This window comes from Protobothrops mucrosquamatus, unplaced genomic scaffold (genome assembly GCF_001527695.2).
Source record: "Protobothrops mucrosquamatus isolate PMUCROS unplaced genomic scaffold, P.Mucros_1.0 scaffold156, whole genome shotgun sequence".
NCBI classification, from domain to species: Eukaryota; Metazoa; Chordata; class Lepidosauria; order Squamata; family Viperidae; genus Protobothrops; species Protobothrops mucrosquamatus.
In genome coordinates this window covers 129,859-153,831 of record NW_015386520.1, presented here as the reverse complement: position 1 = coordinate 153,831, position 23,973 = coordinate 129,859, and the positions used below count along the sequence as shown (strand labels likewise).

At 38.5% G+C, this 23,973-nt stretch overlaps 1 protein-coding gene across 1 annotated transcript; it reads left to right on the top strand.

The window, feature by feature from the left end:
- The first annotated feature begins 699 nt into the window (after positions 1–699).
- Positions 700–22,422, top strand: PDZD7 (PDZ domain containing 7). The gene is made up of 15 exons (XM_015813427.1): positions 700–889; positions 2,378–2,518; positions 3,120–3,294; positions 6,469–6,645; positions 8,314–8,461; positions 8,892–8,952; positions 9,675–10,142; positions 10,497–10,682; positions 12,223–12,368; positions 13,783–13,874; positions 14,618–14,709; positions 14,904–14,990; positions 15,555–16,157; positions 19,375–19,475; positions 22,276–22,422. Exons 1-15 carry the CDS (start codon positions 700–702, stop codon positions 22,420–22,422), a joined length of 2,814 nt encoding a protein of 937 aa, XP_015668913.1.
- Positions 22,423–23,973: the final 1,551 nt, after the last annotated feature.

Genomic DNA, 23,973 nt, shown 5'->3' with positions numbered 1-23,973 from the left:
CCAACACATTTGGAGAATACCAGATTGTGTAAAGTTGCTCTCTGTTTAACTTCTTCATCGGACTGTGATCTTGGAAAGGAAAGACTCTGACCTCATCTTCCTTTCAGTTTTAAGTTTAACCATTTTTTTCCTGAATCAGCTTTATTCATAACTCTCTGCTCTTTGTTCTACATATACATTTCTTGCTGCATAATACTTTTGCTACTTTGAAACTGTCCATTCATCATGTTAATTCCTAATAATATGTCTGCAGAGAGTATATAAATGTTGTGTGTGTGTATGTATGTATGTATGTATGTATGTATGTATGTATGTATGTATGTATGTTTACATATTTGTGGTTAATATAGCACAACTGTATGGAAGGGAGAGCAAATCACAGATCAAACCCACTGAGAAGCAAGATGTTTTCACTAGATCCACTATTTTAAAGATAAGAACATTTTCTGTATTTTTTGTATTTGTATTTTCATGCAATTTTCATTAGCAAAATGAACTCACATGCCCAATAGCAAGATGCACTGGAATATGCCCAACAACTTTTTCCTCTGAAGAAAACAACCAAAGGGGCCAAAATCCAACTCTGTCCGCCTTCATGAGGAAAACAGACTCTTCCATCACCCAAAAGCTTCTCCAAAATATCTGTAGAATCAGATGGCTTGAAAGTCTCTCCAGGAGCAACCAAAGTCTGATCTGGCCATGGCTCATGTTTCTGATTCCTTCCGGAAGTTTTTTCCTCCTGCTCATTCTCAGGACTCCAGCAGTGACATCAGCACAGCTAACCTCCTTTTGCTGAGCAGGCAGAATCGTCTTATGAATGGGAATAATCAAAACTTCCATCCATCGTCACCTATGGGAAGAGTTATTCTTATTAACACACCACTAGAAGGTACTTTTGGGTTGAATAGGGGAGACAGTACACAGATGACATTTCTCATATCTTATTTCTGATTTCATAGCTCTGATTTCTGATGTAGTTTATGAATATTCACCAAAGATGAAAATCAAGTTTCCAAATCTTATTAGCAGCTTGTCTTCAAAGTTTAGTGTCCTTTGAATGGACAATAGTGAAAAGTTCTACCAGTTATGCATTTGCATAACATAGATAACCTTTATTCACAATTACGTAGCACTTGTGTATTCATAGACCTCTGCTCTACTTTTCTATGTACACAGATCACTGGATTAGTAAAGAAATATGGTTTAAAGATTTAATTCCAGTAATGAAGCATGACCATCTTCTAAATATTGTTGTGGATTTTAATATATGGACTTCCACAAAAATCTACACCCATCCAGATATGTTGGGCTATGACTTTTGCCAGTCCAAGCTAACAGGGTCAACAGATGCACTAAGAATTATCATCCCACACACCTAAAAGGCCTTTGGGAAGGAAAATTTGTTCTAATAGAAAAGAAAAAATATATGTATGAGGGGACAACTGCTAAATCTCCCTAGATTGTAATCAAGGAATGGATCAGGACCAACTTTACAGTTTGGGGAAACACAATGAGTGGGAAAATGATGGAATAGGCAGGCAGATGATGATAGATTAGATAGATAGATAGATAGATAGATAGATAGATAGATAGATAGATAGATAGATAGATAGATAGATAGATAGATACAACTATACAGATAGATGTAATTATATGTAGATATAGAGACATAGACATAGAAATATGCACAAATAGAGAGGCAGTTTGGTCTAGTGATTAAAGCAATAGGCTAAAATGTGGGAAACTGTGAGTTCAAGTCCCACCTTAGCTATGAAAGCTAGCTGGGTGACTTTGGGTCAGTCACTCTTTCTCAGCCTAACTCCCAGCATTATTGTTGGGGGGGGGAGGTAGAAGTGTTGGATGTGTTCGCCTCCTGGAGTATCTATAAAAATAAGAAAGGTTGGGTATAAATAAATGGACAGAAGCAGGATTTTCTTTTTTTTCTAAATCGAATGAGATATTTTTGTAATTTGTAAAACTATTTCAGGATTTAAACCAAATTTTTGTGTCTTACTTCAAAACAAAACCCATGGTATCCATGAGGAGAGCTCCGGGGTTTGATCTTATGCAGCAGCCATGGAGTCTTGGTTATTTGCTTTTTAAATAACCTGTCTGAAATTTATAACACAGTCTGAGGCCTTTGGCTCCAGCCTATTTCATTATTATTCTTAAAATTGGTCATTGGGGGGGGGGAAGGCTGATCTGCACATAGTTCAGAAAGATGTCTAAACATTTCTCCTGATTTTCTGTCTATGGAATTAAAAATGTCTTTTGGATGCAAGATTAAGCATCCCCTGGGCATGCCAGTATATTGAGGGGTTGTTGTTTTTTTGAAGCTATGCCTTCTTTACTATTTTGTCTTATATTCCCTTCACAGCTAACAGTGATGAGAGTGATGCTATCAATGCCTTTACGGTGGAGAAGAGCAAAGAGGGGAAGCTGGGTTTCAGTGTGCGTGGGGGCTCTGAACACGGCCTGGGTATTTTTGTCAGTAAGGTGGAAGAGGGCAGCAGTGCAGGTCAGTAAAAATGCTTCAACATTCCCAGACTCAAGCACGGGCAACAATCTGCTTATAAATTATGAATATAAATACATATTCTGGGTTCAATGCTGTCACTTCTTCACCAGTGCATGTGTCTGGCTATTGTAACAAAAAGATAAATAATGTCACTGAAAGGTCACTCATCAGATATTTTTCTTTGTATATCCTATTGCTAAATCTGACATTTTAGAATGTTTTTACGGATGTTCTGGGAAATATATGTCAGGATTCACATACTTGCTTATGACTATCATGAACAATCAGCATTTTGATAATGTGAAGACAAAAAGTTATGTATTTCAAAACCCTTGAAAAAACCTACAGCTTGACTGTATTTATCCATATAGTACAAAAAAGAGATAACCCAAAACTGATATTTACCTTAATATTTGGGTAACATACTATGTGTCCTGCAATATACTGCATATGAATGGATAATAATTCAAAGTTCTAATCTATTTTGATGTTAATAAGTTGCTGTAGTTTGTCTCTTTGTTGTTTAAGTAGTTCTTTAATTTTAGTAAGCCCAGAAAAAGAAAATCTATGACGCTGAGCATTCTCTGTTTAATATAAACAGAACAAGCTGGACTTTGTGTTGGGGATAAAATCACAGAGGTGAACAGTGTGAGCTTGGAGAATATTACAATGGGAAGTGCTATCAAGGTCCTGACAGGGAATAACAGGCTGCGAATGGTTGTGAGACGTATGGGCAAAGTGCCAGGGATAAAGTTTTCCAAAGAAAAGACTACATGGTAAGTTGAACTGCCAACTTATACCCATTGCCAATTTGTACCCATTGTTGTCAACTATGGATAACCCAAAAATCACAATTGTACTAATTCAGACAAACATACTGGCTTCAGAGGAGCCGTGACCAAGGGATCAGGTTTCCTAAGATGCAAGGAAGTGCTATTAAAGTGAACTGTGATAGGGAACCAGACAGGGAAAGGTCAAAAGGATGTGAGATTACTGGGCTAAACTTCCTCTTCCAAAATGAATTACTTTAAAACTATGGTTAAGAGGGGGCTTCATTTGTATAATGTGAAGGTAGCATATGAAGATTATATGTAGAATGGGGGAGAACCACCTAATTTAATAAAAGGTAAAAAGGGAATTGATGAAAGAGGATAATCATGCTGCCTGAGATCTGGCTGAAAAATTGAGTCCATTGGAACTCACCGCAGCATACAAACTGGGCCCAAGTAATCCCCTTGTTTGGATACTAACTTCCTTTGCTTCAGCAAGGCAGGTGTGTCAGATATCCTCAGATCATGCCTTGGGAATTGGTAAACTTGGGGTAAAAAACAACAAAACAAAACACCTGTGATGAGAATATTGGGAGAGGGGAAGTCCAAGCCAGAATGAATTTCTTGATGACATTTTATTTAAAATAATTTCCATCTATTATCAGCTCTGAAAATTCTCTGTGACATGTAAAACTTGAATACAATGCACCATTTAATATCAGATTATGGTACAAAATGAAGATGTGATGTCAGTACTAGATATCAGGCAGTTAATATTTGATAGGGCTTGATAGGTAATTTGAAATGCAGTGTTATTTAATATTGGGCAATACAGACAATTGATATACATTGATGTATTACAGTAGTTTTTGAACTTCCTGACTTCAGAGGAAGTTTAGAGTCTTAATATCTATGCCATAAAACCAACAAACTTCATAGAACTGGCATGGAATGTTCAGCTCATCCAGAAATGTGTTTTAGCCTTTTCCTTTCTCAACTGTGTATTTAGAATTGGCTCTGACAATGGGATACATTTTTGCTCTGATCATATTTGAATAATGTCTTGCAATAATAGCTAGTATGTAAGCTCATTTAATAGGTAAAAGGGAATGGTTTGTGATAACATGCAACTGACAAAAATAACAACATGTATATAGTAGAAACCTTTGAATTCATTTGTAATGTAAAAACAATTTTTAAAAAATAGAAATCAAATTAGTATTCAAAACACTTTAAATTCAAAACACAAAATAGTATTGAATTTGAATATCTGAAAATATTTATTTGTATTGAAGAAAAAATATTTCCAGATGAGCAATTTATAATTCATTTCTGCATTAATAATTTATATTATTATTATTATTATTATTATTATTATTATTATTATTATTATTATTATTATTATTCAGTCATCACTGTAGAAATAAATCACTAATAAGGAGATGGTTTATTTTGCCACAACAATTAACTACAGTTCACTAATGCAGAAATGCTCTTGTCTGGCTACTGCTCTTCATATACTAGTACAACAGGGGTGTCAAACTGCTGGCCCATGGGCCAGACGCGTCATCCAGAAGCTGCACCCACCCCATTGCCGGCAATGGCAAAACTGTCCCGATACGTTGCGTGACGTCCTAATAATCGCGAGTTTGACATATCTGTAGTACATTCTTCCCCAGCCTGGATACTGTTCAGATAAGTGACTAATTTCTACAATATGGTTGAGGAAATCTGGGAATTGAAATGGGAATTGAAGTCCATACTTTGGACGGCACCAAGTGGGAGAAAGCCTGCTGTCATTTGGTAATGGCAACAATTAGAAAATAAACACAGGTCAGCCTAGTGCAGGGGTAGGCAACTTTGGCTCTTTTATGAGTTGTGGACTTCAACTCCCAAAATTCCTGAGTCGGCTGACTCAGGAATTCTGGGAGTTGAAGTCCATAAGTCATAAAAGAGCCAAGTTTGCCTACCCCTGGCCTAGTGGAACAAGTTTTCATTCAACAAAATAATTTTATTTACAAAATATAGGTAGTCCTCAACTTACGACCACAACTGAGTCCAACATTTTTGTTGTTAAGCGAGATTTTGTTAAGTGAATTTTACAACCTACTTTGCCACAGTTGTTAAGTGAATCACTGCAGTTGTTGAGTTAGTAGCATGGTTGTCAAGTGAATCTGGCTTCCCCATTGACTGTACCAGTCAGAAGGCTGCAAAAGGTGATCACATGACTCCGGGACACTGCAACCGTCATAAATATGAGTCAGTTGCCAAGCATCTGAAATTTGATCAGGTGACCCTGGGGAGGCTGTGACGTTCATAAGTGTGAAAAATGGTCACAAGTCACTTTTTTCATTGCCATTGTAACTTCGAACGGTCATTAAATGAAGTGTTGTAAGTCCAAGACTACCTGTAAGACATATTTTAATTTATTCATACTATAAAGATATTTTAAGTGTTCTATTTTTCTTTAAAATTATGTTTCTTTCCCTTTCATCCAAATTCCACTCTACCCTTTCTTCCTACCTGTAAGTTCTTATTTTTCTTTTACCCTCTAGCCATTGCTAAATATCCCTTCATCAAGTGCTGATTTTATTTGGCCCTATTGCTGCTCACCTTGTGGGAAAGTTTTCTTAACTTCAGTTAACTTGGCAAGCTATGAGGATGTTTCTTTCCCCTTGTAAAAATGAGGCTGCAGTCATGCTCTGTTTCATTGCCTACTGCTTGCCCCCCTCCACCTCATATTTGGATCCCTGCCAATATGTTGATTAGTCACATCTTCAAAGTCATTAGGTTGTGTCACCATGTAAGTTTAAAAAATACTGTATATACAAATAAATAAAATCATAGGTATTCCCTTCCTGCTCTGGCTTTACACATACAGAGGTACAGGAATAGCTCCTGCTCCCCCTGCCTCCTTTTTCTGCCATGTGTTGGGAGGTGTTGATTATATAAATAAGGAGGGAGGGAATCACATATGCTGAAATGGGACTGTTTATATAAGTTTGAGGGCCACAGCCAGATATGCTCGTGCATTTTGATCAGCCTTGATTGAAAATAGCATCCACTCCCATGAAGCTGGAATGAGTTATCTATCAAAGTGGTAAAAGGGCAGTTTGCAGGCCTTTTCAAAGACTTCAGCTGCTTAGGAGAAATTATTTCTTAATTCTTTACCTCTCACAGGGTTGATGTGGTAAACAGGCGCTTGATTGTGGAGAGGAGTGGCTCAAGTCCCTCAGATACCAGCTCTGAGATAGCAAGGCGACGCATCATCCATCTCTACACCACATCTGATGATTATTGCTTGGGTTTCAATATCCGTGGAGGGAAGGAGTATGGCCTTGGCATCTATGTCTCCAAGTGAGTCTTGCTCTTCCTAGAGCAGGGGTGTCAAACTCAATTTCATTGAGGGCCGCATCAGCATTGCGGTTGCCCTCAGGGGGCTGAGTGGGTGTGGCCAGGGTGAGTGGGCTTGGATGGAGTGGGTGTGGCCTACTGGTTGGGTGTGGCCAGCTCTACATCGTTCGCATCAAGGGTGCCTGTGGGGGCCTGGGCAGGAGTGGGATATCTGAGGGTCTCTGGCAGAAGGGGGTGGGGCCAGGGCAAGTATCAAGGCATGGTCCACTGGAGGAGCCTCACTGTTCATCTCAGGCCATGGGGGGCGGGCTTATGGAGCTAAGACTGAATGCATTTCAGCATAGATGGCCACCACAAAATTGTATATTGGCTCCCAGCTGGTCTGGCCAGGGCCAAGGCAGCGGGGGCCGTTCCCTCACTGTTTCCAGGATGGCTTCTCGGGCCACATGAAACCACTTCACGGGTTGCATCCAGCCCCCGGGCCTTGTGTTTGACATGTCTGTCCTAGAGCCTTCTCTGTTGAGTATTTCAGATCCTGATTTAGATTTAAATTTTACTTTAGCTGTGATGTTTCCTTTTCAGGGAAATAAATTGCCTATTGCAAAACAACAGTGCCCAAGATCTTCATTGGTTTGTTAGTGGCTGAATTGATAACCTCCACTTCAAACACTGTTTAGTTTCAATAGGAGATTTTATGTTTTTGCAGATAGTAAGCATGCAGGGGGATGATCCAAACTGGGATTTCAGAGGGAACAAAACTTTCAAAACCTGATCATGACTGCCATTGCAATTATAGATTTGGGCTAAGGCTTTCCCCCCCTTATAATTAGAATATAAATCACCCTTTAGGGGAAGGTAGAAAGGTTAGATAGACATTATGATTATCAGTTTAATCACTTAATCCATAATAATATAATCTATAGCATTAGCATGGGCCACCCTAACCCCATAAAGCGTTATCCTTTGGTCTTCTTTCAGCCCAATTTCTTCTGTTTCACTTATGGTTGATTTTTCAGAAGCCAAGAGGAACTGTATGTTTTTTTGGCATACTAATCACATCCTCAGGGTCAGAGATGGGAAGACACTTCTATAAGCACGTAGCTCATGGTCTGATACAATTTGGGAATCTAATCATATTCAGCACTGTATAAGCTTGGATTTTATTTATCCAAATATTCTCTGTTAACTTAAAGCATGTCATTATCTGTACAATAAAATATTGAATATTAGGAAATTTATCAGAAATGAATGTTTATTGTCTACCACACTGATTGTTGGAAAAATGTGCAGGCTGTTATGTAGCCTTCCACAACCTATATGCTCACCAGATATGCTGAATTATAACTCACATTATTCATAATTATTTACAGTGGAAGATTTCAGTCATTGTCCAATATATCTGGCAAACACTAGGCTGAAAAACAGTTTTATTTATTGAATACTGACATCAAGATTGGTAGAATGCTATGAGAAAGCCGGAAGAAACTGACCTAGGGGAACTTGCCTTCCCATTTTTAACATAGACATTTTATTTCTTTTCAACATTGTTGCTCTCTTTCCCATTCTTAAAATGTGCCATTTTCTTCTGCTCCTACCTTGTTTGCTCAGGAAAAGCCTGATCTTTCTCTCAAATGCCCCCCTTGTGCTTGTTCGATGTTGTATCATTCCCAGAGTGGATCCTGGCGGGCTGGCTGAGCAACATGGGATCAAAGTTGGTGACCAAGTCCTTGCAGCCAATGGAATCAAGTTTGATAACATCAGCCATAGCAGGGCAGTGGAAGTGCTAAAGGGGCAGACCCACATCATGTTGACCATTAAGGTGAGGCTGATGTCTTCCTAAGTATTAGTAAAAAAAAAAGTGATAGCAAGGGGTATTAATCATAGAAGGGCTAAGATTATCCAAATTATATCCCATTCTCATTGTTATTAAATAAATGATAATTGCTAGGAGGAGATAGAACTTCATCAGTTCTGGATTGGTGCAGACCAATCATCTCAGCCAGCTAAGCTTTCTAGTATACTTTTCTCCACTCCAAGTGTCCTTGGATTTCTTTTGCCAAGTGAATCCCTCCTTAAGTTGCTCTGGGACAAACATAGCAGATCCAATTTCATCTAGAAAAGGACTAACCATGAGACAAGTATTTATCAGTGTTTCTCCACTTGGTTAGTATCTTAAGCTTTCACACATTGTTTCTCAGGCAGCAAATGACCCCATGACACATTGCATCTCTTCTATCCCTCCCTTCTAGGAAACAGGGAGATTCCCGGCATACAAGGAAATGGTGGCTGAATACTGCTGGCTCAACAGATGTAAGACATCTTTTCTGGAGAGGTGGTTGCTTTATTAAGGAAGAATAAGGGATGCAAATCAATCTGCATTTTTTTCGTTATTGGATTTCAGAAAACATTCTTTTGCTCTGCTACCTTTGTACTTACATGAACCCAAGAACAGGTGCTGTGTTGCACAGAGAGATATTTATGTTGGCCAATTATCACATCCCAGTAGGTTCTTTAACCTAAATATTTCCTTGCAATATCAAGGATCAGTATACCAGTGGGTATCACTGTTTATTTTTATCCTTATGTTACGATTTTTATCCTAATACATAAACTACCTAAAGCTGTCTCTGTGATTGAGGCAATATACAAACTGATGAGATGATAGATAGATAGATAGATAGATAGATAGATAGATAGATAGATAGATAGATAGATAGATAGATAGATAGATAGATAGATAGATAAATATATAAATACATGTATGATATATATTAAAATCAAAATATTCTACAATACCATGTAGATATCAATGGCATCCACATAGCCAACTGAATGCAGCAGTAGTAATGGCAATACTTGCATTATCTTGCAAAATAATGTTTTTTTTCTTTATGCAAAATAAATATAGCACATTGAGTGCTGGGAAAACCAAACCAATGAAATGCATGAAATATGTACACCATGTGCAACAGCTATGTATTTGTTGTATATTGAAGTCCTCCTAACAGCCAACTTTTTCTTTTTCTTTGTAGTGACCAATGGCCAGTTGCAGCAGCTGTCCCAAACCTCTGAATCCAGCTCGTCCATGTCATCCTATTCCTCAGGGACCCCCTTAAGCTCCATGAATGGCCTATTTATGGCCCCAGTTCCCAGCTCAGCAGAAAGTTGCATGGTTGATGTTGGCATCTCCACAGAGTTGCCAGTTCAGAGCCATTTGTCACAGAGGGCAGAGACTGCCATGCAGACGGAACCATTGCCTGATGGGGCCTTCTTTTCAGGGAGCCTGATCTCAGAAACCCAGAGGATTGTGCAGCCCATGGAAATCCTAAAAGACACGGCCATTCGCACAGAAAGCCTCAAGGAGTCCTTCCACCTAAGAAAGCACCAGCCATTTGTTAGCAAGGAAATCACAGAGCCATCCCCCAAAATGGCTCTTCTACTAGCGCTCAGTCATCCCCGTCTGCCCATTAAGCGATCACAGAGCTATCTGACCATCTGTGGTATGTGTCACTAAGCCATTATGTCTACCTCTATTTGATTATTTACAAGGATAGATTATCTCAAAGGGCAACACCACATAAACAGCCAATTACTTTTTCAGCTCTATTACTAATTTGTTATTCTCTCTCTCTCTCTCTCTCTCTCTCTCTCTCTCTCTCTCTCTCTCTCTCTCTCTGTCACACACACACACACGCACACACACACATTTTTCTGATAATCTTTGAAAATGGTAGCTATAATAGTTTGTTGAAACGATAATGCCCTGAGGGCTTTGGAGGCAAGGCTCAGATGTCATGTTATTCCTATAGTTGTGATCATCTGATTTGACTTCCTGGATTTCCCCCCCCCCCCAGAGGAAAAGCATCAAAGAAAGAAAGGGAAGCTTGTATCATCAGAGAAGAAAGTCACTCTCCAGCGCTCCAAAACCCTGATGAACCTGTTCTTTAAGAGCACCCGAGTAGGGAGGCCAAGCTCAACAACTGGATCCCTGGAATCACAGAAGCAGCCCAAATTACCTGCACAGCCTGACGGGGAGAAAGGTAATAAAAAGCCAGCTTTTTAAACAAATTGCTAAGGGTAGGGAGTTTTTCAAATCATAGGCTGTATAAAAGCCAGAGGATTGTCAGGGTTCAGTTTTCAGTTTTCCAATTTTCTAAAGGGCTAAAGTAAACATTGGAGACTTTGGTTCAGTAGGTCCTTGGTATGCAAACAGTCATGTCTGGAGAAAGGTGCTAAAATCCTGTTCAAATGTTTTTCATTTAACTCATGCAAACAGGAGAAAAGATATCTGACAAATTGTACCCTGGCATGGTAATGCTGCTTTCCTTGGATTTCTGATGCAATTGGTGGCAGTTAAAAAAAAAATCAGACTTACAAGCATCATTTGCATAAAAGAATGCAAAATGAGAGGCAAATATTGCTTTTGCTCCTGAGCCCTATTTCTCAATCTTGGCAACTTAAAGAGAGACAATTCTGAGAGATGAAGTCTACGCCTCTTCAAATTGCCAAGGTTGAAATACTCTGATCCAGAAGCTAGCTCAGAGTTAGCTGCCCTCCAGGGGCTATTGGATCTGAGCTGCAAAAATCTGGACAACCAGATTTCTCCAAGGATTCAGAAAACACTTTTGGCTAGGTATCTTTCATGGATGGCAAGTACTATGTGCAAGTACTATGATAAATAGTACAGTATAGTAGCTCTATGCCAGTCTCTGCTCATCCACTCTTCTTCATTAGAATCATAATCCCTTTGCTGTCGGTCTTTCTCCCACTGCCCTTAACCTGCAGTTAACATTATCCAGCAATTTGTGAACCGGACTCTGAAACGGGGTAAATGAGCAGGAGTGCAGCATGTGCTTTGTGTAGTGTTCATATGTGTGCTTGGAAGTACAGAATGCTCATTGCAAATTCAACATTTGTTATTTACTTTCTTTAGACCTTGTCTTTCCATAATCATTATTAAGGGAAGGCAGAGTATAAATTAAACTAATCTCTATACCAAAGCATATATTAACAATTTATTACAACATAAGAATTTGGTGATCTAAGGTCACACTTGTTATAATTCCGTTAGTTTGCATGCCATATTTGTTCATCTTCCATGACAAAACTTGTCATTGTTTTTTTCTACAATAGTCAAATATAGGTTTTCCTCTGGTAGCTGAATCAGTATAAGTAACCCTTACTTGAGGATATTCTGGAAAAGACTGATTAACCTATCTAAAAACCCAAGCTCATTTAGTTGACCTTCACAATTGTCCTGAATCATTCACAAAATTTCATAAGGGCATAGGCAGTACATTAGTGTCCTGTTTTTTTTCATGCTGGCGTGCAAAACTGAAATGGCATCATTCCATCCGGTATCTGTATCCATATCCTGGCTCTGATAATCTTTCATTAGAGGATTTTGTGTGAGAGGGTTATTGGAAATTGCATGCAGAAATCTGGCAGCTTATTCAGACATGAAAGAGCATGTGTGTGACTTGCAGCTGTGCGCTTCCAAGTTTGAGCAGAGCCAACATGTTTTGTTCAGTGCTGATAAAACATATACACTCCTTGACCTTCTTTGGTCACCCTCTCCAGGAAAAGGATGCTCCTTTGTGTCTCTGAGCTCCAAGGCATCTAACAAACACAGTGGTGGTGACAGCCACCTGCTGCTCATTGAGGACATGGCCAGGAAGCTGCTGATGGAAGATGAAGTGGCAGCTGTATTGCGACACTGCACCCGAGTAAGGAGCATCCCTCATGCATGCCAAGGGGTTCTGATTTAAATATCATGCGGGGATTTCCAGCAGCCTTCCAAGTACTGTCCTCTAATTGTGCTGAACTACCACTGCTGTAAAGCTTTAACTCAATGTTCTATTTTCTATAGTTTCTTGCAGAACAGTATTGGTTGGCTTGCTTTCTCGTATTTGAGACAATTCACCCAGAGCCCCCTGTTTTATAAATATACATCTATGCACATAGACAGTATACTTACATAGTGTGGGGATGCCTTAGTTCAGGATGCCTTAGATTAGCAAAACTTTTTTAAAAATATTTTTTATTTAAATTAAATACTAAAGGGGGGGGAAACACAGAGACAATTATGGTGTGAATACATGCATTCTCAAGAAAAAAGGCAACACATAAAAAGTGTTTTTTAAAAAGTGAAAAAGAAACAAAATATATTGTTTTAACAGTTAACATGATTACAAAATATAAATATTATTCAAATGTACATATACTTATTTCTAATACACTTATACAACTATCAATTTTTAACGTGCTATATGTTGTATAAATGAGTTCCATATTTCATTATACCTGCCTATACAAAGTCTGTCGATAGGCAATCCACTTATAGGTGTCAAGTGCAATTAGTTTTTCCATTCCTTGAATAAATGAGCCACATTTATCTTTCCAAAGCTGTGTTATTAATCTTTAGGCCATAGTTAAGGCATGGAGAACCCATTTATGTTGTCCAATTGTCAAATTCCATATAATAGGTATATAATTCAAGAGAATATTTTTCTCTGAAAATTTTAGTTTTTCTTCAGATTAGCAAGCCTGTCAATCAAATGGCAGTATTGATTTTCACCAGGTTAAACTAGCTTTCCACAACCTTGTTCCCTCCAGGGAAGATTCCAGAATTCCCAGCCTGATTTGGCCTTTAAGCAAATACATGGGGTCAGGGATCAGGTTGGAGAAATTTTATTTAAACTACTAGCATCTCCCATTTCTCATCATCTGCAGAACGGCCATTAGAGGGAGCTTTGAACCAAGGCACAGTAGGAATTTATGTCCAGAGTGCTGGTAGGAAGTTATTGAGAGACACTAGTTTTCAAAATTCATAAAACATGAAAGAGAATGAAGGGAAAAGACAACTATGCAATTTTATATTTAATGCTGTTTGGTGTCTAGTAATAGAGTTAATATTTTCCCCTTAAAATGCCTGTGGGGATTTTATATTCCCTGAATTCCTGAAGTCAAACTATTGAATAGGAAGCATAAGTCTTAAGTGACACAGGTGGCCATCACACAAGTGATAGGATAACAAGGATGGTTGGGGGGGGGAGAAGGCAGTTCACACAATTTCCATACCAGAATAACCAAAAAAGCACCTATTCTTTATTTGATGTTGATCGTTTTTCCTTCCAAAAGTACATCCGAGAAGGAGGGGTGGAAGACCTGGTGAGGCCCCTGCTGGCAATTCTTGACCGTCCTGAGAAGTTGTTGCTTCTCCGAGATATCAGGTAAGAATAAGGTCAGGTATCCTGACCCCGGTTTGAGATCCCATCCAGCCACAGAGCTCAAAAGGTAATTGGGGCCTTTCTTCTCAGCTAAATATAACTCACCAGGATGGTTGTCCTGAGAGTAAAATGAGAAAAAGCCTTGAAATTCCTGAGGAGAAACAGGGCATATATTATGAATAATGTCATACATAAACACATACACACACATGAAAAAAGAGTATATAGGACATGTTTAAGATACACCTATTCAGTGGTGGGATTCAGATATGTGAACAATCGGTTCTCTGTGTGGATGCTGCTTCTGGAAGTCCATTCTGGGCCTGGGCACCAAAATTAGGCACCGGTTCTGCAAACTGGCTGAATCCCACCACTGCACCTATTGCTGTGATTCTTTCAGCAATTTAATAGCCTTCCCCAAGTAGCTATCTTCTCAATGTGTTGGACTACAATGCCTATAACAGTCTCCCCCAAGCATCTATTTTCCTAATGTGTTGGACTACAGTTCCTATAATGCCTATACGATGCCTGCAGACATTATCTTAGGCAACATGACCCTTAGCTGCTGTAGGTAATGGAATATGTATTGTTATATATCACAATTATGAAACTATGGTGGAATAATGTTATATGTGAGCTCCTTAAAATTATGGTTATGTTCATCTATATTATGTCTGCATTATAGATGCAAACACCTATCTGCATTATAGATCAATGATCCAGGATTTTCCTCCTTTTTTTTTCAGAAATGTGATTGCCCCTACAGATCTTGGCCGCTTTGACAGTATGGTGGTGCCCCTGGAGATGGAAGCCTATGGTGCACTCAAGAGCAGAACAGGCGAGGAAGTCTGTAAGAATTACATTTATCATTTTTATTTATATTGGGTTTATTTATATTGTGGATAGGCTGGATTTCAGAATTATCTCCTTTAGGGTATATGGCTTTTTTAAAGTTGAAGTTTTATAAAAAGAATTTGAGTATATAATATGGGAAAGAGAGTGAGCCACTCTTTTTTTTCTCTGTGTCTACAGTGAGATCACCTGCCCTCCGCCCAGCACAACATGAAACACCCCCAAAGAGACATCTTATCACTCCAGTGCCTGGTGAGTTTTTCTGTTAACTTCCCTTCCACCCTCCTGTCTCTCAAGCCGGTTTAGCTATAATTGTAACACAAGAGTTTAAATTCTAGACTTGAAGAAAATTATACAGATGTAATGATTGTGCACAACTTTAAATGTGCACGCTTCATCTCAGACACAGCATTTGTATGTATGTAGGAGAATATTTTGTATAACTGGATTTATAAAATAAAAAGTAAGATGGCAGATGTGAACAATGTGACTCTGCCACTTAAAAATAATTCAAAGAACAATTAATTTGACAGAAATAGTGTTGAATCAAAATACTATTGGCATATCTGGTATAAGCTGGCAATACTACCTACCAAATATGTCACAAGGGGGTGATCTGAATTTGATTAATTAGGTGGGAACTAATACACACACACAGCAACATGTTTATATGTTCAATATCTGGGGCCAAAATTTCACTCCAAGACCTACACAACAGTAACATTCACTTCAAGCAGCAAATACTGGATATGTTCCCTTCTGTAATTTTCATAATACTGGGGGGGGGGGGAAGGAAATGATAATGATCTGATCTTGTGAATCTGGTTACAGATTTCAGGGGTAGTTTTCTTCTGAAACCAGTGATGACCAACAGGGCAAATGGGGAGGAGGAACACAAGGAAATACTGAAAGATGCCATGGAAAGGCTGCAGCTCTCTCCCAGACATGGACAGACTCAACCTCAAAACTATATTCCTCTTGCTGATGTGCCAGTGGATGCCTACACTCCCAACAGGGTCTCTTCCTCAGTGACCAGTAGCAAAGAACCCCTTTGGAGTCTAACTAAACCTACAAAATCCTCAATGAGCTCCCTACACACTGTATCCTCTCAGGTCCAATCCCTGGAGCATGGACAACCTGGCAGAGGGAGGCCTCCTTCTTCAAAATCAAGCCATAGACATGCTGTAGCATGGGGACCATATGAGGAAATCTTGCCTGCCAGGGATACCCTCTATTCTGTTATTAATCGACCACACAGAGCTAGGCCCCTGGTCTCACAGCTCTTCAAGGAAACCTCAGCTACTAGCAAGGTAATGCAAGCAGAAATGGGAGATGAGAGCCCAGAGAACCAGCTCCAAAATGGCCCCAGTGACAAGGAGGAGGAGGAATATGAATTGGTGACTGTCAGCCTATCCAAGAACAAGCAATCTCTGGGTAAGCAGACCTCTCTAAGTTGAAATGGAGAGAAACAGACCTATTGCTAGGTAGAGTGAGAAGCCTCAGCAAATCACATTTGGTGTCATAAATGGATAGCAAATTGTGAGTTATTACACTGGTAACAATTGCATTTGTTCTTACTTTTCAGGGACTGCTCTGTTTTTCTGCTTCATGTGCCAAAATAACTTGAGCAATACTTCTTTAGTAGTCAAAGATAGATCATGGGGGAAAATAAACAGGGAAGAAAAGGAAAGAATGAAAGTAGAGTGAAAATAGAAGAGCTTCAGGGAGAGAAAGTACGACTCTTCTGATGAGAAAGTATGAGAAGATAATCTCCTAATACAAATATATGGGAAGTGGATGTAAGGAAAGGCAATGTGGAGGCTGCTGGGACACATAAAAAATGATAACAGAGGCATGTGGAATTTTCTATAAGGACTACTGGGCAGCCAGTGACCTGTTGGGTCATCCTTTGAGAGAAAGGAAGTGCAGCAACCAGAAGGAACATTAAATATTAGAATGACCATATTTTTTATTCTAATGCTGAATGGTGCCATGATCATGTAAGAAGAGTATATATCATAAACAGAAAAATAATTGTAGTGGCAAATGAACTTCAATAATAAATCAGTATTTACTTACCTAATTAGATAAACAGAATAACCACGGGGGGTGGGGAACAGTGGGATTGGGAACAAATCTGACTTCCTGCTGGTTTCCCCATTGATTTTGCTTTTGGGAAGATGGCAGGCAGTGTTGGAAATCATATTCACACGACTGTAGGGACATTGCAACAGCCACAGTTTTGCAAATAAAACTGTTCTGAACCTTGTGGAAATTTCAGTTCCACAAGAGTAATGGGTCCTATAGTTTTTACATGTTCTTTAAATTAGTGGATTTTAGATACCTTGATTCAAAAATGGTTGTGGTATAATGCACCCTTCGGGCTAATATAAGGGTGCAAACAGACAAATAGATAAACACAATTAGATTTTTAGTAGTATGCAGAGGAAAATGTTTTCTTGTTGGAATTATGATGTGAAAGCTGTAATGGGAAAAGAAATGCATGTAAAAGAATGAATTCTTGAAAAATGAAGAAAAACAGAGGATACTGTGCAATGCTTACAGAGAGAAAAAGATAGTAAAAATGTAATCAAAGAGAGCAAGTAATGCTTAAAACTAAATAAAATAGAGCAGGGGTCTCCAACCTCCAGTTTGTGACCAGTTTTGAATTGGGCTGTGCAAGCGGCGAGTGAGCCCGCAAGCGTGCGCAGCTCCATTTGTACAAGTGGCAGGTGCTCACGCTCATGCGGGAAGCTCTATTTGTGCAACCAGCAGGCGCTCAAGCACGAAGCTCCATTTATGGGAATGGCAGGCATGTGCAGCCACTTGTGTAAATGGAGTTGCACGCACGAGCATGCACATCCGCTGCTTGTGCGGAACCGTCCCCTCTCCCCCCCCGCTAGTCCGCAAAGCCAGAAAGGTCAGAGATCCCTGACACAGAGAACATGTAAAGCTACTTTGACTGAAATTTTCAAAAATTTTCAGAATTGGGTGAAAATGAGTGAATGGAATTAAGAATAAAAGTGATAAAATGATTGGGAAGTAGGTATGGAAATGCTAGAAGAATCATTTTGGAGATTGTGAATTATTTTAGAGTATGAGATTGTGATATGCTGAAGAATGCAATTGAAATAAATATTATAAAGATTGGTCTCTAAAAAAATGACAAGAAGTAATAAATATGGAAAGAATGTTTAAAAATTGTTAAGGCTACAGATGTTAGTACGAGTAATGTCAAAATATGGATGGGGCCTCGTTATATAGAAAGGCTGTGTGGTTTTTTATATATATATTTGAAGCTTGCATCCAAGTCAGAGAAATGCTGTTGTTGTTCTCTTATAGAAAGCACAGGGTTAAAAAAAATGAATGTAAAAATTATAGCAGGATTATTTTTTAAAGTATGTCTTGGGAGAAGTTTGGTAGAATTCTACTCAAAAGAATTTGAAAGGTGACAACAAACAAAATTTAGAAATGTGCTTTCATGTCAGGCAGGGGATGTGCAGATCAGACTTATGGTCTTCAGCCGATGACTGGAAAATATATGTATGAGATAAAGTTTGTTGCATAATAAGAGGAACATTTTGATAATGTCTTAAATTATGGAAGGGAAGGAAGGAATGGAATTGAACAATGATTGCTAACTGTGGTGAATGCATGATGATAGAAATAAAATAAAGTAAATGTGTACCTTTCTGTGCAGACATGATGTTGTGTGGGTTGATAATCCAAAAGATTTGCAGCAAATGTTAGACTGTATGAAGCAATGAGTACTATAGAACTGAAAATTAATGAATCACAGACCAGCTAGTCCCAAAAGAACAATTGCAAGCTATACACAAAGGTGAAAAACTAAAACAAGTAAATAAAGTATGATGATGCTATGTGTAAAGGTGCTTGGGCTCACTTGCAGAAATAAGAGTTGAGTATGTCAGAAAAAAACAAAAGTGGGTAAGGGTTACTGAAGAAATGTGATAAACAAAAAGAGATAGGGCCAAAAATGAATGGGTACTAAATGATTGTGGACTGAATACAAAAGTGAGACTCCAGTACAAAAGAACTTTTGAGTGGGTCTTATAAAGAGAATGAATGAGGATTGATTTGGGAAAAAAGAGTGAGCAAGATGAGAGCAAGCAGAAGACTGAGAAAGTTTATAAGATCGTGAAGAAGAGAGTGTGAAAGTGTATATAAAATATAGTAAAAGTAAGGATAGTTTACTAGAAAAAAAAAGTTATGGAAAAGTTTGGTGTTGGTGCCAATTAGATTGCTCTTGTCAAATGGTTGGAAGAAATAATATTGCCATTTGCTGATTAGTACAGAATCCTTTAAACTACACATCTCTCTGGCCTTGACAGCTCTCTCATAAGGAAACAAAGTCTGATTTGCGTAGTTCTTGTGTGAGAGACTAACAGGAAATCCCAGTTCAGAATATGAGGTTAAAAAAACATCCTGGAAGAAGACAATGACAAACTATTTCTATATTGTGCAAAAAAAAAAAAATTATGCAGGCTTGTTGGTGAAGTCATCAGTAGCCAAGTTTAATGTGCAGGATGCTTACTTTTAAGATTGGTGTAATTCTATCTTTGAGATGGATTTACAGAAGCTCAAACATGCCACCACTTTCTAAATACTCACAGCACTGTTTGTTTTCCAGGCATCAGCATTTCAGGAGGAATAGAATCCAAATTGCAGCCAATGGTGAAGATTGAGAAGATATTTCCTGGGGGAGCAGCATCTCTGAGTGGAGAACTGGAGGTAGCTGAAGCAGTAGGGAAGGGAAAATGTGGATTTGTCACTACTACTAGCTGGACAAATAGGAGGTCCAGATACTCCTTGTTTCTTCCTTTAGCAGCTTAATGATATGTTCTAACACCATGATCAACTTATTCCATTGCTACAGCCATCCATATTACATAATGAGTGAGCCATCACTCAAGTATAAGTCTTGCACAGGTTTCAGTAATTATATTTTTAATCACCTGCTTGTGAACTTGTAGTAACAGACTTTAGTTTCTCCAAGTGTTGCATAGATCATTTTCTTTCAAAAGAATTTTTTATCAATTAAACTGCATAAATTAATTGCTTCAGAAACTCTACTGAAAACTACATTTCTTCACACATCCAGCAGGAGAGCAGCAGCCCTACTCTTCTTGTCCCATTATAGCAAGATTATAGATGTAACTGATGCAAAATCACTCAGGAAAATAAATATTGGAACAGGGAACATCACTTTGCTGTCTTGACCGGACTATATTCTTTGCCTCTCCTTCTTCTCTGGCACTATGCATGCTCATCTCGCCCAATCCTACATATATTTATTCAAAAATAAGACCCACCATGTTCATGGGGGCTTCTTCACAACATCAACCCATGTATGAAATTATGAAATAATTAGTAGTTATGTTCTTACCATTGAACACTGTCTTTACTGTATTCCATTTCTGTAACTAAAATGGTGAGTAATCTATTGGTGTATTGATATACAACTTTAATGAAAAATGCACGTTGCATAAGTAGAATTGACTGATTTTTCTGGGAGAAGAAAAAATAGTTTTAGTTATACAATCAAGTTCTCAGTTAATAAAATTAATCTTGCAAATGTAGCAATTCTATCATTATATCAAGAGGGCAGTTTCATAACCATACCCTGAATCTACTTGTTTTTTTTTAAAAAAAATCAGCCTACCTTTCTCTTGTAATATGAGGTACATTTAAATGTAACCAAGCTAAAGAAATAAAATATAAAAGAAAGAGGTATCAACTTAGTAGACAGAGTTTAGAATGACTCTACAACTTGCCATTTTTATTTTGGATTATTCGGTCTGGGATGATTTCCATACTGTAATCACAACAAATATGGACTATTCCAGACTGTCCCAGACCTGCAGAATGAGGATAAAAATGAATTGATCACAATGTGAACAAAACTTTATGCAGAATCAGATTCAGATTTGAAGGACTAAAGAGGACAATTGATCATCTTCCCTCCTTCTACTCACCGCATTGAAGACTTTGCTGTTTTTTTCATACCACAGCCTGGCCATTTTGTTCATTTAAACTGATTCCTACCCTACACGAAACAAACTTCATTGTGCTTTGTAGCTAAGGCCTAGCAACATACACACCCCATTGTGCCATTCAGGGTCCCTCATAGTTCAAGGCACTGCGCAACATTTCCCAAGGCCTCTTTAATGAAGCTGGGGGTTGACAAAGAACCATTGTGGACTTTTGCCAGCCTGCCCGCCCACCAGGCTGCTCTAATTAGATTTTCCTCTTTGGGGCCTCTTTCCTTTAGGGGTTATAGGTCTCGTTTATGCTGATTTGGATTAAAGACCCAAATGGCTTTAGGATGCTAGGGCAAATGGGAATGGGAGTGACTGGTAAAAACACAGGTGAAACTCCTTTGCAGTTCTTAAACTTCACTAGAATCTAGAGTTTCTAACCTATTAAACTGGAACTGGCCAATATGGTCATGTAATGCTAGTGTTTTAGTGGCTTTACAGGTATCCAGCCTATTTCTGAACCCAGTTTCAAGCCTTGGCACACTTTTTTCAAGCCTCTAGCATCTGCGAGCTGTTCTCAGGAGTACAGAAAGAGGCTGAAGGCACTTCTTGCAGCTTTCTTCTTGCTCTAGATTGTAAAGGCTGATCAGACTTGCCGCTGAATGGAAATATCAAGGTTTGAGTTGGTGAAGGCCTATACCTAACAGGACTTTGCCAATTTCCAAGAATCCTTAATCCTGTTGTCTCTTCTGCTTGTTCCGGAAACAATATAAGTATAAAGGAGCTTGTGGAAATTAGGACTAAGAAAACCTTTAATTTCCTACTTATTTACTCAGGATTGAAGTGAAGGTATAGATTAGGAGTTGAGCACAGGTTAGAAGATCCAATTTGGGATCTTTTTTGGTGACCTGGAGATGCCAATTTATCTTGAACTAATTTAAGAGCCTGCTCGACCCATTGCTATACCATTTAAATGTTGGAAGGGTTCAGATTAGGCTTCAGAAATACTATCAGTACTAATTGAACTATTCACTAATATTAGTGCTTCAAAATTCCCATGTCTAATATATACAGGCTTATGACCACAATCGAGTCCAAAATTTTGATTGTTAAGCAAGGCAGGCGAGTGAATTTTTTTTTGCCATAATTGTTAAATGAATCACTGCAGTTGTTAAGTGAATCATGTGGTCATTAAGTAAATCTGACTTCTCCCATTGACTTTGTCAGAAGTCAACTGGGAAGGTTACAAATGGCAATCACTTGACCCCAGGATAATGCAACTGTCATATATACATGTCAGCTGCCGTGCGCCTAAATTTTGATCACATGACCATGGGAGTGCTATGATGTTCATAAGTGTGAAAACTGGTCACAAGTCACTTTTTTTTCAGTGCTGCTGTAACTTCAAATGATCACTAAACAAATGGTTATAAGTCGAGGACTATCTGTAACCAACAATGACACATCAAATCTGAAAAGGGTAGAATTGTAATTTGCTATGCTTTTACTGTTTTTCATTTTTGTCCCATGCTTCTTTTCTTTGTTTTTGCTAGGCTGGCTATGAACTGGTTGCAGTAGAGGGAGAGAGTCTACAGAATGTAACACACCAGCGAGCTGTGGACATAATCCGCCAAGCCTACCGCAACAAAGCTAAGGAGCCCATGAAGATTGTGGTGAAGGTGCCGAAGAAAATCAAATAAATATTGCAAATCAAGCAGTTTACCCTGAAGAATGTGGTCAGTTCAGAAATCAGAGAGTGCTGCAATGCCAGTGTTAATGAAGAATCTGTTTAACTATACCTGCTTATTGTTCAGAAAAATATGGCACTCGGGATACAAATTGGTAGCAGTTACTAAAATATCTGCCAATCAGTAAAGCTTTCAGGCTTAATGGAGCAAGTAATAGTTTCCCAGTTCTAGAGAAGCCTGGTTGGAACAGAAGCAGGCAAGAGATCACATTGCCCAATTCAAGCAACAAGTATTGTTTCCAAAACTACAGTTAGCTGCAAGTGGACAGCTGTCACCAAGAGCAATTGTTTTGAAATGAGCTGGCATCTCTATGGAGGAAATATTGTTTTTGACATTCCGATCCACCCCAGTTGACACTCCTAGATGATAAGGCCATCTCCAGCTAACTGGAGCCAGAAGGAAAAGACTACAAAGAAAGGTCAATATTTGGTCAAAGGGATATTTGTTAACTCATGTTCAGTAATGCACCATAGCATTAAATTTAATAAATTTACCTAGACTCATGCATATGTAAGTGAACCATAAAGTTTGAAAGACAATAATCCAGTATCTCAGATTGTAAATTCAAGACTCTGGATATAATATTCTCACTTGAATCTCCTTAAATCCATTATTGAGTGAATAGCAAACTGGCAGTGATCCCAAAAAGAACACCCAACAAAGAGATAGTCATTGTTTTGTATCCGGCCTCAAAGTTACTCTCAGTGATTGCAGTGGTGCAAGTCACCAAGGTACATAGATTGAAAAAAAATCAAATTACTGCTTTTATGGTCTTCTCTAAAAGCCAGATCCAACAGTGTCTTCAAGATCACCTAATTAAGAAGATTAACTAAAGAATATTGTTATCATTATCTCACTCCTGAGCTGAAGTAACTATTGTGGATCAACACTGGCTGATTTCCAGATCAATATTTCTCATATGGAACAATTGTCAGCTGTTTACAAAGTGCCGCCACCAGCCAGAGTGGAAGAAAAAATGCAATAGTGGTAGAAGTTCATTTAGACCCAGTTTTTGTTTTTAGACCCAGGAACAAGAGCAGGAATGAGAAATTACTAAGCGTACTCTGTGCTAGATATCAGATAAATTTTCATCTCTGCCTTTGTCCACCATTAGAATAATTCCACCCTCTGCTCATTCTTCCACATTTCATTGCCCCAGCCATCAAATTTACATGTGACTTTTCTCAAAAGAAAAAAGACATTTTCTTAGTTTTTTTTTTTTATTTCACACTTTTCTTTTGGTTTGTACAAGAAATTTACACCACCTGGAAAATATACAATTTCAGAAATAAAGTAAAAGAAAAATATACAGTGGTGCTTAAAGTGGGTTAAGCAAGAGGTATAGGTTGCTAATAATTACAGAAGTAACATGCACCAAGCTTTTCCTTTGGTCTAATGTTATTTGTCTCAACACACCCATTTTGCAAGTTCCTCTCATAACAATGGGCAAAAGGGAACACTGTCTAGAAGTGAACCAAGATTGCCTCTTCTCTTGGAATGCAC

What these genes read in the sequence shown, in the direction of transcription:
- PDZD7 (XM_015813427.1), top strand. Translation starts at nt 700, where the DNA reads ATGGCTCATGTTTCTGATTCCTTCCGGAAGTTTTTTCCTCCTGCTCAT. An exon ending in TATTAACACACCACTAGAAG is followed by an intron (nt 890 to 2,377) that starts GTACTTTTGGGT and finishes TTCCCTTCACAG; the next exon opens with CTAACAGTGATGAGAGTGAT. An exon ending in ACATCATGTTGACCATTAAG is followed by an intron (nt 8,462 to 8,891) that starts GTGAGGCTGATG and finishes CCTCCCTTCTAG; the next exon opens with GAAACAGGGAGATTCCCGGC.